This window comes from Euprymna scolopes, chromosome 25 (genome assembly GCF_053919585.1).
Source record: "Euprymna scolopes isolate OS-2025 chromosome 25, ASM5391958v1, whole genome shotgun sequence".
NCBI classification, from domain to species: Eukaryota; Metazoa; Mollusca; class Cephalopoda; order Sepiida; family Sepiolidae; genus Euprymna; species Euprymna scolopes.
Window position 1 is genome coordinate 87,896,851 of NC_136506.1, and position 14,915 is coordinate 87,911,765.

At 33.6% G+C, this 14,915-nt stretch overlaps 1 protein-coding gene across 1 annotated transcript in view; it reads right to left on the reverse strand.

The window, feature by feature from the left end:
• LOC145247492 (procollagen galactosyltransferase 1-like) overlaps window positions 1-14,915 on the reverse strand; it is a 330,273-nt gene that overhangs the window by 119,969 nt on the left and 195,389 nt on the right. Inside the window, exon 2 of the mRNA XM_080109303.1 lies at window positions 2,480-2,592. Coding sequence (XP_079965429.1) covers window positions 2,480-2,592 — 113 coding nt within the window. The remainder of the gene's footprint in view (window positions 1-2,479; window positions 2,593-14,915) is intronic.

The following is a 14,915-nucleotide window of genomic DNA, read 5'->3' on the forward strand; positions in this document are numbered from 1 at the left end:
GTCTTAAGACTGAAACAGTTAAGTTACTGTAGTGACTCATGGTAATTTTGTTTACCTAAACTGAATAATTCATAATATAAATCTCACCTGTCTGTTTAAAATGTATGTATGTATGTATCACAAAAACTTGATAAAGGCGACGGATTTTCACGAGATCAGTATCATTTTGAAGCTCGACCCTTCGGACAGCAAATATAAAAAAATTGACCATAACATTAATTATGTTACCATCAACTCGGCACTTTTCTACAGGGAGGGGTGGGGTCGATTTTTTCAACAATATTTTTGAAAGTCATCGCCTATTTTTGATTGTTTAGCCTTAATTTCAACCTACATCACTTCCGTTTGGCGATTAACTCATTGATTAACCGTACACTCATTAACCATTATTCTCGAGTGGCATACGGGCTTTGATAAAGTGACTCCTTTGTAAAAAAAAAAAAACACTTCCATAAAAATATACACAGGGTGGGCACTATTTTGAAAGAAAAAGGAGTTTCTTTTATCAAACATTTCATAAATAATTTTTTCTATCCAGAAATGTAGATTTTGTTTCTGTTCACAATTTCATTCTAACTCTTTTGAATATATCAAATATGTAAATACCCCCGCCAAACCCGACAAGCAGCTAAATCCCACCCTTCACAGTAGAGATCCCTAGATGTAAGAGAGCCTTCTACTCCAGTAGTTTCTTCCCCAGAACCGCTAGACTTTGGCAATTTCCTTCCAGGTCCCTGCTTCCCCAACTCTTCTGACATGCAGAAGTTCAAGTGTAACGTGAACTGACATCTTGTTGCCCAAGTCCCTACATAGTACCCTGTAGCTTATGTCCCTGATAGTAGCCCCCTACATCATTGGCAATGTTCAATGGGGGTGAAAATGTAATTAAAAACAATTTTTAAATGTTTTACATTTTTGAACAAGATCATCAATAAATCGCCTATATTCACCATAATATGTTCTAGATATCACAACATTAATAAAAAAAAAAAAAAAATGATATGTATTCAAGTGTATGCAGATAAAGATTAGTCTAAATCCATTTGAACGCCTATAGTTTGGTGCAGCATCTTATTTTCTATTTGAAATAACTCTTTTAATAAGTTCACTTACAACTACTGTTAAACCAGTCTGAGAAATACGAGTCTTACTATTCTTAGTTTTACACAAAGGCCTTACACTTTTTCTCAGACACACACAATTATTTTCCACAGCCGAACCAACGTCGCAGACCACAAGAGCCAAGAAAGCCAACAAACCGGAAGTCCAAACTTGAGTTTCGCCCTCATTTGGGCTTATCAGTTAGCCACATCCGTGCTCAGGATTTGAAACCCGAACACTATCAACTGATCAAACACGCCGCACACGCAAAAATGTCTATTAACTTACACAGATCAAGCAACCCGCGGCACAGATCCAACAGTGGAAAAGAACCTACCTCATATCGAACAAGAGACGAGGTATCAAACTAGCTTTAACCCAAGCCGACATCTCACCAGTAGGAATTTTATATACTTGAAAGGACGATGTCACCCCGGCAAGCTAACGAGTAATCAATAGAATGTTCAGAAAGTGTGAGAGAAATAATTATATATTCTCTCACACTTTCTGAATATATATATATATATGGAAAGTGCTAGTATAGCCGCATTGATGAGTTGTAATACAATGAAACCAGTACAATATGTGGATGTCTATATATTAAGCCCCCCCCCCGCATTGGGTTGAGCACTGTCATAAATGTATCTCACCTGCTGCTTATTTGGCTATAAGTGAAGCTCGCTGTTTGTAAATAAACTAGCAGCTTGAGCACTGTAAAAGCAATGGGCGAATGTCTAATGGACATTTGATGAGGTCGTTTATGAGCACGGATCCATGGTTCAGTGGTTAGAACTGCCGACTATCAACGCGACGGTTGTAAGTTTAATCCACAGCTAAAGAAAGATGCTAGTCTAGCCGCACTGATGAGTTGTGATACAACGAAACGGTACTGTACATGGATGACTATATATGAAGGAGTGTGTATATCTAAGCGTGTATACTTCCATCCTGTCATGCAAAGTTAGCAAAGTAAAACTCATTTCCTTTTCTAGCCCTGAACCAAACCATTGCAAGTGCTGAGGGGAAGCAGGAAGTAAGTCAGACAGCCACTCCAGATTTACCCTTCTGCCTGAAATGAATTTGGAAAGAAATTCTAAAATAAAGTCTTGGTAGGTTATTTTTATTTTTATTTTTTTTAAATTTTAAGTCATTGGAAATTTATATGAAAAATCAAATTATTGCTGTAATTCTTTGATTTTAAAATGGTTATTTTAGTAATATATCTCACTAGTGGGTGTGAACACTGGCGAAGCACATTTTTTTTTTCGTATCATTTTTTTTATCGAGAATGTACACTATTATTTCAAATAAAAAAAATTGAGTTTTATTTGTAAAAGTTAAATTTGAAAATTTGATAAAAGTTGGTGTTTCTACTTACCTCCCATTTCTTCATCCACCTTTAAATCTATGGAATGATAAAGATGTCTGGCTTGATGTGCCCATTCTTTCAAAATGGCTGAACTGTTGTCAATATTATGATCACTACGAATCCTATTATTAAAAAAGAGAGAGAAAAAAAAGTAAATACAAAAAAATAGAAAAAAAAAATTACAATTGGTTTCAGAAATTTTAGATAATGGTTGATAATTTATATTAATTGGGATTATGCGGACTACTGTTCTCATCTTGTGTGACCCGTCCTTCGTAGATCAACAAGGTATCTCAGTGTGGCAGGACCCGTCCATCGATTTGGTTGGTCTTAATTTCACGATCGGGTTGATATGTCGCTGCTTCATCGATCTGTCGGCTAGAAAGAAAGCAATTTCATGCACACAAAAGAAAGAAACTCAGTTCTATATTCTACTGATTAAATTCAAGATGAGATATACAGATTTATATTATATATATATATATATATATATATAGTTATATACAATTGTCCGTAGTTCAATGTTGATTTTGACAGACTCCACTGGGTCAAACAGGTTAATTTCTCTCTGTATCACGTGGGAATGATGCGGGAAGATATGGGTGTGGCGGACTCTTCGACTGTGCTAGACTGCTCCCAAACTCAGCTCGATTCTCCTGGTTTCAGAAGCATACGAAACAATCTAAAGAAACACTTAGAAGCAACACTGCATACTGACGGCTTTAATGCTAATGTCAGTAGATCCAGCTTCTGTATAGAGTTTGTTTTTTTATTATACAAAAATGGATGTAAATATATTTAATTTAGAAGACATTTAAAAATAAATAAATAAAAAATTACTTTATCTTTAGATTCAAGAAAAAATTTTTTTATGCATGCATCGATTAAAAAAAATTATCTAAAAAAATAAAATAAATAAAATAAAATAACTAAATAATAAATTTCATATTCTAAACCGAATGCTATATTTTGTGAATTATGAAAATTATTTTCGATAAATTTTGTTTTAAATTTTTTAAATATAATTTATTTGGAAATTACCCGAAAATTGATTGGAAAACAATCCTTAAATTTTTATTGTCTTCTCTTTGTTAATAACCCTTCGAAAATGGAAATAAATATATATAAAAATACAAATAAATACTTCTGGTGAGTTAAAGTGCACTTGAACACACAAAAAAATAACCCTTTCTTCCTTTTCTAAAAAAAAAAAAAAAAAAAAAAAAAAAAGAGGGGGGAAAAATGTCAATAGTTATGACATTGAATGAAACAATTTTAATAACTGATTAATGATGCTATGAATGGTTTTATTTAAATGTGCACACCGATTTTAATCGTGCACTGGACGATCGAATTATCACCACCAATCCGTTTTTAAAAAAGAGTTTGTTTGCAGAATTAATTTGATAACTATTAGATGGTCTTCATTGCAGTTATGAAATTGAGGATATCAACATGCGCACGGTGACAAACAGGAAGAGAGGGTATGATTTTAACAACTCAAACGGACTGGTTATTAATGGAAGTAAATTTTAGAAGTAACTATGTAGGGATCAAAATGGAGACTATCCCTTAACATCTTTGAACATTTTCCACATACTTTGCACATCTTGAAAATTTAATGCTTTTCGTTTTGATACTTTGTTACTATATTGAACTCGTTTTGGAAAGTTTGATAAGAAAACAGGCATTAATTTTGGATAGTCTCCCCTTTTTTCTGCAAGAAAAATACTTCCGGCAAATTTGAACCGGCAAAGTAGAACTTTAGTCGATGATTGCGAAACAAAAACAATTTTAATAACCGATTAATGATACTACGAGTGGTTTCATGCTCAATTTCGTTTTGCACATAAATGTTTCATTATTTAGTGTTTTCTGTTGTGATAGTTTGTTAATTTATTGAACTGGTTTTGAATTACTCGAAATGTTTCATCAGGAAACAAGCATTAATTTTGAATTGTCTTTCCTTTCCATCAGTAAAACTATTACGAAAGTGTGTGTAGGTGGGTGGGGATCAGCGCTTCTACAAAATTGGGACGAGATTTTCGGAAATCACAATACTGAATTTCACATGAAAACAATGGTGTCTACGTATTCCTCGTAATTTTTTTTTATTAAAGAAAATAAATAGAATTTGATGAAAATGATCGTAAAACACAGGAGAGTTCAAAAAGGAGGTAATTTTCCGTGTTGATTTATTTTATAAAACAAGATGGCGGCAATTTTTCACTTGTTAACACCATTAAAGTTGTTTTTTTAATAATTTAGTAATAATCAGGTAATTCCGACTGCATAATTTGTAACTTATTGTAACTTATTAAAATTGACAAAAAAATCAGTTGAAACCGTTGTTTTTTTTATCTGAAAACTCCATTTATCGACTACAAAATCTCGTCCCAATAGTGTAAAAGCACCAAAAAACTTCTTGTAATTTAAAGAGCACTTAAATTTAAACCTTCCTTTTCTAAAAACAAAAACAAAAAAAAAAAAAAAAAAAGCATTAATTTTGGATCGTCTTTCCTTTTCGCTAGTAAAATATTCCTGGCAAATAAAATTGCACTTGTGGCAAAAGAAAAAAAAAAGAGAAAGAAAAAGAAAGAAAAAGAAAGAAAAAGAAAGAAAAAGAAAGAAAGAAAAAGAAAGAAAGAAAAAGAAAAAGAAAGAAAGAAAAAGAAAAAGAAAGAAAGAAAAAGAAAAAGAAAGAAAGAAAAAGAAAAAGAAAGAAAGAAAAAGAAAGAAAAAATGGTTCAAATTTCTTTTTTTTTTTTTTTTTTTTTAGAAAAGAAAGAAAGAACTTTAATCAAAGGGTATGAAACGGAAACAATTTTAATAACTCATTAATGATGTTAGGAATAGTTTTATTGAAATGTGCACATGTTGCATATGGATAGTGCACAAACGAATGGCGGAACTCAATGGCAGACATAATTTTCAATGCTTTAATGACATTTTATTTCAAATTCAAAAATGTGAGTAGCCAATTTAAAAAAATAAATAAATAAAAACGAAAACGGAGATAAATTTCTCAACTCGGAAAGTCATGACCAACAAACAATTTCCCAATTTGGGGGGGGGGGGCGGATGTTCATTCATAATTGCCTTAAGAAAAAAAAGAAAGTAGAATGATTTTTTGAGGGTGGGGTAGTGACGGTTTAATTTCTACTCTCCTTAAAATAAAGGGGGAATGAAAAAATAAGTATTTTAGCAATGCAGGCTAAACACTTCTCAGAATTCATCCTTAGCATGTGATATTATCGACGTTGCCCCCCCCCCCCCAGTCTTCCCTTCCCAGGTGGTGAGAAGGAAGCGATGGATGAAAGGAAAATATCAAAAGAGAAAATGGGTTTATCAGCAGAACAATGGAGACGAAGTTGTTCACCAAGGTACACACAAATGGAGCTGAAATAGGATTTTTAATCAAGGTGTGGCAGACAAAAAGATCGCATATAAAAGGTATATATTTTTAGAGTTAGTTTATGGGCAGTTTTAGGTGTGGCTGTGAATTTTGCAATGGTTTACAGTAACAGTCGACGTGAGTTCGACATTAGAATGCTGCATGTCAGTCTAGAGCATATGGGGAAATGAATTGATAACCCAACAACAAAGAGACCTGGGCAGGAAATGTAGATGCAGACCTTAGTGTTCCGAGGGTCGATGGTATCACTCCCATGCAGAGTGCAACTGGTATTTGCAGAATGTAAGTCGTTATAGAACGTCTTCATACACATATACACACACAATGTAACAGTGTTAGCGTGAAACAATAAAAATAAAAAAACTTGCATTTCGGTTTCGTAATGTAATTGTTTTAGATTGTTTTTACTTAATTTATGGTAAATTATGACAAATTGGTGTGATAAAATTTGTAAAAATTTTAAATCATTTCCATATTTATAAAAATGTAAACTATGTTAATTAAAATTTCTTTTTTGAAATAAAATATTTCCAGATCAATATATTTTAAATATTAAAAAAAAAATTTTTAATGATAAAACAGGATGTGTTTCCATGTGGTTTCGTGTTTAGTTTTATGCTTAGCGACTTCCGTTCCATATTTAGCTAAACCGAGTCCACTTCCAGCGTCTTAACTGTGTGTACTAAATTTTTGGATTCATCCCAGATATGAACATGACAGGACTTCGTAAATTTACGAAAATCAAGTGTCAAAACAAGCATACAGCAGTTTCACTTTGGTTGGGTGGGTCGTCTATGCCGCATGTTAGAATGAATACTCATAAAATAGCTCCTGTCAAAAGGAAAAGGAACCATATGAGATCAGTGGAAACGGTTCAAGGACAGCTTGAAGGTGTCCAGAAAACATTTCGGTTTATATTTTGATTTGTAGGAAAACTTAACCAAAAACGGGTGTTCCTGGCATACTGCAAACCACAAAAGGACTACAATTGTTGAATTTGAACATGTCGAAGAACACGAGGAGAAACGTGCTATTAGAAAAGACAAAACAGTCATCACCTGTTACAAAATCATCCCACAGGTGTTTCACATCAAATTCTGAATCGAACTAACATGCCATCTCTGGACCCACAGAACAATTGCCTGATCACTCATCTTTCGCAAGCGATGGGCAAACATTTTAAACTACGGAAGTTGTTATATTTTATAGTAAGGAACCGAATTAGCAAATTGTAATAATTCGTAGGTAGTCAAAAGAAAGCAAAAACATTTCACCTTCAAAATACTAGCTGTCCCTTCTCGGCGTTGCTCATGATGCAGTAAAGTCATTTTATTTATTTATTTATTTTTTTAATTTTTATTTATTTAAACGTAAAATCCACAGAAAAAGTTTGAATTACCTACGAGACACAATTTTTTTTAAGTGGTTTTGATTTCTGCTCCGATGTTTGTCAAGACAATATGACATTCATACGAGTAAACCATGACCAACCATGCAAAATAACAGTTTTCTAAGAGGGACAATAAGTGGTCTTCAACACAGCTACACATTAACACATGTGAGGCATGGTACACCTAGTGGTTACCATTTACTGGCTTCCCCGCAAGAGTTAGGCACAAGGTCGGTTTTTAATGTGGGGAAAAATCTAGCTTCGCAGAAAGGGGCACTCTGGATGGGAACAAAAATTAAAATTGTAGAAGTATTTCTCCTCCACTAACTGAGGACAGAAAAGATGAAGTATAGCATCAGAACAGATACTACACTGTGATCTTGGCCTGTGATGCTACCTAGATGAATTCTTGTCTAGGAATCTAGTAAGATTGAGAGACCAAAAGGAAGATATGGTTAACGTAGTTGATTGGTCAATTAGGGGAGATGAAAAATAATATTCTTCCCTTGTTTACTAAGTCAATATTTGAGAGATAAACAAAAATTGTTATAGAACACTCGGATATCTACCTCACAGAAATCAAATGTTAGCTCCAAGAATGATCCCCTCGAATTTGGAGAACTTCAACTGAAGTAAAAAATTAAAAAAATTTTTAGTACGGAAGCAGAAAATATCCTTCAATTAAAAATGAGTTACCCTCCCACCTTGCTAATGTTTTTATTTTCTTAAGGTGATTAAATGTTTCATAATTACCTGATCCAGATTATATAATCTGAAAAAATAAATTGTATTGATTATTATATTGCCAATAACACGGTGCAACAACAACCAATGAAAATTGGCCAGCCAAAAGCAAAGTGTGATTTATCAGGTTAAATGCTATTTGGGTCCGATTTAGAAAACCCGACAAGATAACTTTACATTTCTGATCTCAGTAAGTAGGACTTAAAACTAATATAACAGAGTATTCTAAGAAGGCCAATAAGGCACCTTCGATACCGCTATACACTGGTTGAGGTTATCTAGATGAATTCTTGTCTTGGGATCTAGTAAGATCTAGATTTGTTTGTTTGTTTGTTTGTTTTACGGCATATCAACCCTTTTCAAACAAGATAAAGTTTTAGTATTTTATAAAAACAGATTTGACTACACTAATGAGCGCTTTAAAAAAAAAAAAAAAAGCATTAAAAACAAAGGGACATAACTCACTAAAAACTTTACCAAGCCATTGGGCATGATGACAAATGTTTTACGGCATATCAACTCTTTTCAGGCTATTTAATTTTGAATAATAATTTTTTAATAGAATATATATATATGTTTTTTTTTTTCAAATCGGTTTCTATTTAACCCATAGTTGGGACCCTAACAGGTACTACCACTCCGGGTCAGAGTGGACCTGGGAGCAATTGCAATTAAAGGGTGGCTCCACACTCCTCAAAGCCTGCAAGCTGGGCCTCCCCATCGGATATAATTTAAGGTCATATCCAGGACCGGTACCTCCAGGGTGGAGAATTGTTGCTACATCTGGCCAGGAGCTGCTAGAAAGACTATCCTGCCTTAAAGTTCAAAATAAACTTTGTAGCCTAGTAGAGGATGTCCTTTTTTCTTCCCTGCAACCTCTTTATCACAGAAGAGATGTGGCAAGCCTGTCTCTGCTTATAGTTATTTTCATGGCAAGTGCTCGTCTGAGATCCAATATTTGCCCCCCCCCTTGCCAAACTTTCACGAAAAACACTTATCTAGCTGAAAACACTATCAATAATTTTCCCACTCTTTATATGTGCCTAAACTTAAACAGATTCCATGAGCAAAGCTTCTTTCTTAGAACTGCACACTTGTGAACTGTCTTCCATTTGTCCACTTTCCAGCTGATTACAATACGGTCGTCTTCAAGTCCAACATAAACAAATTCTTGATGAGTCGTTCCACTTAAGTGATCCAATTTACCACATTTACACTTTTAATGATTACTATGATAGTGTCCCATTGACTATTGTCCACTCTTTAACCCTTATCCTCGAGTGTCCTTGATAAGTGGCGACTCCTATGTAAGAAAATATATATATATATATATATATTATAAATTTTCCTAATGTCTGTGTGTGTGTGTGACATGGTTTATCTCAGCCTACAGGCAACTCACCCAAGCAAGTAAGGTGCCGAAATGAAGCTTATGCCCCAGCGGATGTTTTAGTGATATTTATATCCATGTTTATTGTATGGAAATGCAAGAAAAATGCAAAAAAAATGCAAAAAAAAAAAAAAAAAATAATAATAAAAAATAACGGTTTACTAAACAATGTTTTATTTATTGGATATTTTTCCGGTAGAAAGACTCAAGTTCGCCCAGCTGGGCAAACTTCGGTTCTTGTATATATATATATATACATATATATATAACTTTATTCGATTGGCAAAATTTTAGAATAATTATAAAGAAGTGAACCATCGCGTAAATTCAATCAACTAAAAAATGGAAAACGGGGTGAGGAAAAGAAAAAAAATATATAATGGGGCAAGTTATATGTACAATTCAATAAAATAAATAAGTCGATTAAAAACGATCGTTAAAATATACCCAAAGCGCTTTTCGTTCATTATTAAATAACATGGTGTAACAATAATGAAAAATGTCTAGCCAAAAGCAAAGTTTGATTTGTTAGCTTGAATGCTATTTGGGTCTGACTTTGAAAATTCGACAAGATAACTTCTTTTTTTTCTTAGATTAATCTTTTTTCTGATTTTCAGTAAGTAAGAATTAAGAAAAAAATTTTCCTGCTTCAGAAAGTTTGGGCTGAAATTGTTTTCTGGATGGAAATAATATAAAAACCTGAATGGATAAGTTAGAGAAAGAAAAGAGAACCAAGATCAGCTGAGAGAGAGAGATTTTAATCCTTGTGCCAAGAGAACAAAGGGAGGTAATCACCCCCCTTTTGTGCTTGCCATGTCAATCAATGCTTATTTACTTGGTTTTGACAGCCAATCTCAAATCATGGCATGGCCAGTGGACCCCATCTGGCACAAATCTTCCTTGCGGTCACGAGATCAAATTGATTTGGTTTTCTCTGCCACCGAGGCTGGGCATTCCTTTCCCACTGACCGGTTAATAACTGAATGGGATTTAATGTTGTGAAAAGAAGAGCAAAAGCGATTTCCGTGTCATTGGTCAAACAGCTGGACAGAAGATCAAAAATGGACGATGTAAGGCTGAGCCAACTTTGACAGTTTCTTGAGGAAATTTTTTCTTTTTTTTTTTTTTGTGCGCAGGTGAAAATACAAAAAAATATAGTCAAAACGGATTTACAGAGAATGGAGACGACAAAAAGTCCGTCTGGAAACAAGTTAGATAAGATTTACGTTACAAACTTTGATAAATATCAGAAATATCAGGCACTAGCTATATTTACCCGACGTTGCCCGGATACTGATATATTGCTGGAGGGAGGTCTTAAAAGAAATAATTCAACATATCTGTCTGACCAGTTGAGTTTAAATGGAGACAGCAACCCCAGGCATCATTATAATATCATATGAATCCGAAGATTCTACTGTTGGCATTGACCCCCGCCCCCTGATATATGTCTTATCAATTCTTTCTTGAAAGACATCGGGGATTATGAGAGTGACCACATGAAGGTTGCCAACATCCTAAGTGAAAAGGATTTTTCTGGAATGAAGTGGATTTGAACTTTGGACACCCAAGTCGCCAGTCTTTGTTGTTAACCACTAGATCAGTATTTACCACTCTCCCACCGTGAGAGGATGTGACAAGGTTTGAAGGTGGGGAAAATGGACCAGTGCCCCAAAAAGAGAAGCACTCTGGCCCTGCAAAAATAAATCTGAGTAGCCCCCATCGGCATTCCCTGGTGAGGGCGCTTCAGGCAACAAGCAATAAACTTAGGAGGCAACGTCTGGGATGGTGAACCTCCTCAGGCTACACAGAACATTTTGCATCAGTCCGTTAGCAAAAAAGCCCATTTTGATGGCCCAGTTTCTGTCGGACTGATTGTCGAGGTCGGAATCTTGAAAGTACACTAACCACATAAACCATTAGATCACTGTCACCACCCATATATAAGAAGGTTGGAATGTTCCATTATTTTTAGATGGGCAAGTCCATTCTCTTGATTCTGATTGGCTGCTAGTTCATGAATGAATAATGTGAAGATCTTGTGTATCAATTCGATTCTATAGTCATATTTACTTTTATTTTTTGGCCCCCCTGACAAAAGAAGGTCCTGTAAATTCACCCTCGTCCGCTCGTTCACACTTTTCTCAACTACGCCTTGGAATTCTTTGAAATTTTGCAAACATTAAACATGATACGAGTAAAAAAGTAACAGAACGGATTTTTTGGGAAAACTAAGGTGCTTTTTGTGTTAAAATGGCTAAAATTTACACTTTTTTGTGCTTATTAAAAAATAAATAAATAAATAAATAAAAATAAAAAATAAAAAAAATTGATGCCTTAAATTTTTATAAAACTTCCTGAAAAGTTGTAACTTAATGATTTCTATATAATTTTGTTTGTCTATGTTTTGCGATAACTCTTGGGTGTGTCCAAGGGGCTCTTTTAGGGCTAATAAAAACACTCCATTTTTAGGACTATTTTACCATATCCGTCCAAAATTTTCTGTGTATGTCTATTTAGCAGTTTTGCATGGTGCTGAACTCAAATTTAAATATGTTAAGACTTTAGGGAGCTAAATAGGGGGAATGCTGAACTTATATATTTTTTTTTTATACCTCGTTCACTGTGCAACTACGGAGGAGCATGCATGCTTCACTTGGTTTCAATAGAACTTAAATTCTTTTAAAATTTTTTGCTTATTTTACTTTCAATTTCAATAAATATTTTAATTATATTATAAATTTTATTTGTTAACTTTTTTGCTATTAAAGTTCCAAATGGATGAAAAACGCATAGACAAGATGTCGTCTGATGTTTTATTAATAAAAGAGACAATGGACAGTTTATAAAATCACATTTAACAATACAAGCAAAAGTGAATAAAAAGTGTAGTTTCAGTTATACTTGCTACAACGATAGCCATGTTTACGATTTTTTAATGAAACGTTTAAAAATTCGTTTTACTTTTCTGTTATATATATATATATATATATATATTTTTACTTCAATAAATATTAGATTAAGAATAAATAATTGAATAAATATATATATATATAGTAATTTATAAAATATATATGGCGATTAAGCTTAATCGTCATATATATTTTATAAATTACTAACTAGCTCTACCTACGTATTGAGCACTTTTGAAGTAAATACTTCAAGTTTACGCATAAATCTATACTTTCGTATATTAAATTTATGTGAATAAATGAAGTAGTTTATATATATATATATATATATATATATATATATATACACTAGCAAAAGTATCCGTCGTTGACTGCGTTCAAAAACAACCTACAGAAAATGGACTCTGCTTTATGAAAGTATGATAGGTTATGAAAAGGAAGGGTTGTAAAGAGATAGCTTCGAATTTGGGGGTATCAAAACCAAAGCAAAATATGATGAAAGTAAAAATAAAATGGATAAACCCCATAATTTATTATACCATACCTGTTCACACCGAAACACTTATCACAATATCTGTGGATCTATATTAAAAAACCTTGTTAAACTGTGACATATTTACATTCTATGGAGGTCAGGAGCGAACAAACACCCCATAATTTTATTATACTATATTTTTTCAAACAAAAACATAATTATCAAAGTATACTTACGCAGATAGATATGAAGTCTTCATTAAAGTTTGTGCCTATTTCCATTCTATGGAGATCAGGCGCGAACCCAGACCCCACAATTTTATTATACCATCCCTATTTAAGTTAAAACATACTTATCAAAGTATTATTATGTACATCTATATCAAAAACACTTGTAAACTTATTTTTTTAATTTTTTTTATTTCCATACTTTGTGGACCAGGCGCAAACGCAGACCTCACAATTTTAATGAACCACCATTCTGCCAGATCAAACATATCCATTCCTGTGTTTCCATACATCTATCATTATGTGATCAGTTTTCTATAATAGTGTGAACTGTATAGGAGCCTATTCATGACCAGACACACAGCCGTTTAGCTTTATATTATATTATATATAACCTCATAATACTATAAAACAGTACACACATTCTCAAACCAATAAAAGAAAACACACACACACACACACTACCCTAAAGGAAAAGGAAAAAGAACACAAGCAGAAAGAGAGAGTGACTACAGCCGAGGTCAGCAGACAAGCCCAATAAAAGAGTAATAAAAATTGAACATGCCAATGAATAATAGACACTTACACGCCTCAACCCCTTGGAAACACTTCAAATGAACTAAGAAAATGCCATTTTTACATCTCCAACACATTTGAAAATAATTTCTGCCGAGGATGCTTCACAGAACGTCTGAAACGCGTAAAAACGATTTCAATGATTTAAAAACATTACAATGATCCAAATAGAATTCTCAATGAAAAACCAAGACACGGAATAATAAAATAATGTTAAAAAATACACATTGTTGGTGACTACCCCCTTATTTAAATATATATATATATATATATATATATATATATAAATAATTCAACTCGTATTTATACAAGTTACGTGCTAGATAAGATATACATGGACACATGTCTGATGATACTTTAAATAAATAAAACTTTAAAAAAAGATAAGTCTCTCAAATTTTTTTTTTTTTTTTTAATGATGATTAATGCATTGCTTAGGTATTAGTACTCTCTACAACACATTTCAATTTAGAATAACTATTTCAATATACCGAGAGGTCATTTCCAAGGAGATATAAACAGAAACTGAGGAGAGTCCAACATAGGCGACCAGATATTGGTCCCATTTTGTTTTGATTTGAAACTGATGGTATTGGTGTTTTTCAGATCTTCCGTAACATAAATAGGTGTATATATATATATATATATATATATATATATATATATACACACACACACTAACTGCATGCAGCTCAACGTTCACCATTAAATTGCCGACTTATAGGTTTTCCGGTAGGTTGAAAACGAATAGCACATTCAAATTTAGGGCAGACAAGTAGTTTTCTGGATAGTAAGACCTTTATAATCCAATATAATTTCTTATGTTTTCACTGGCGGCCATGTTTTATTTTATTTTATTTTTTTTATTCAATTTTCACCCCAAACAAGGCACAGTGCCACTTTGAAGCAGGGGGCTTTTATCAGGGACTTAATTAGCAGGGGCATTATGAAGGGAGATGAGTAGAAAGATGTTTGTTCACATTACACTTGAACTTCTGCATATCAGTACAGTTGGGAAAGCAGAATCCCGGAAGGGAGTTCCAAAGACCTGCAGTTCTGGGGAAGAAACTATTGGAGTAAAAGGCTTTCTTGCACCTAGGGATCTCTACTGTAAAGGGGCGAGACTTAGTTGCTTGTCGGGTTTGTCGGGGGTAGTTACGTCGAGGAGGTACAAGTGTTTGCAGTTCGTCAGAGCATTCACCATTAAAGTATTTTTAGAACAGGCAGAGGGATGCAACATCTCGTTGATGGGACAGAGGCTGAAGTCTAGATGACAGTTCAGGACCTTTCAGGTTGGTGACTCTTTTGAATCCTGT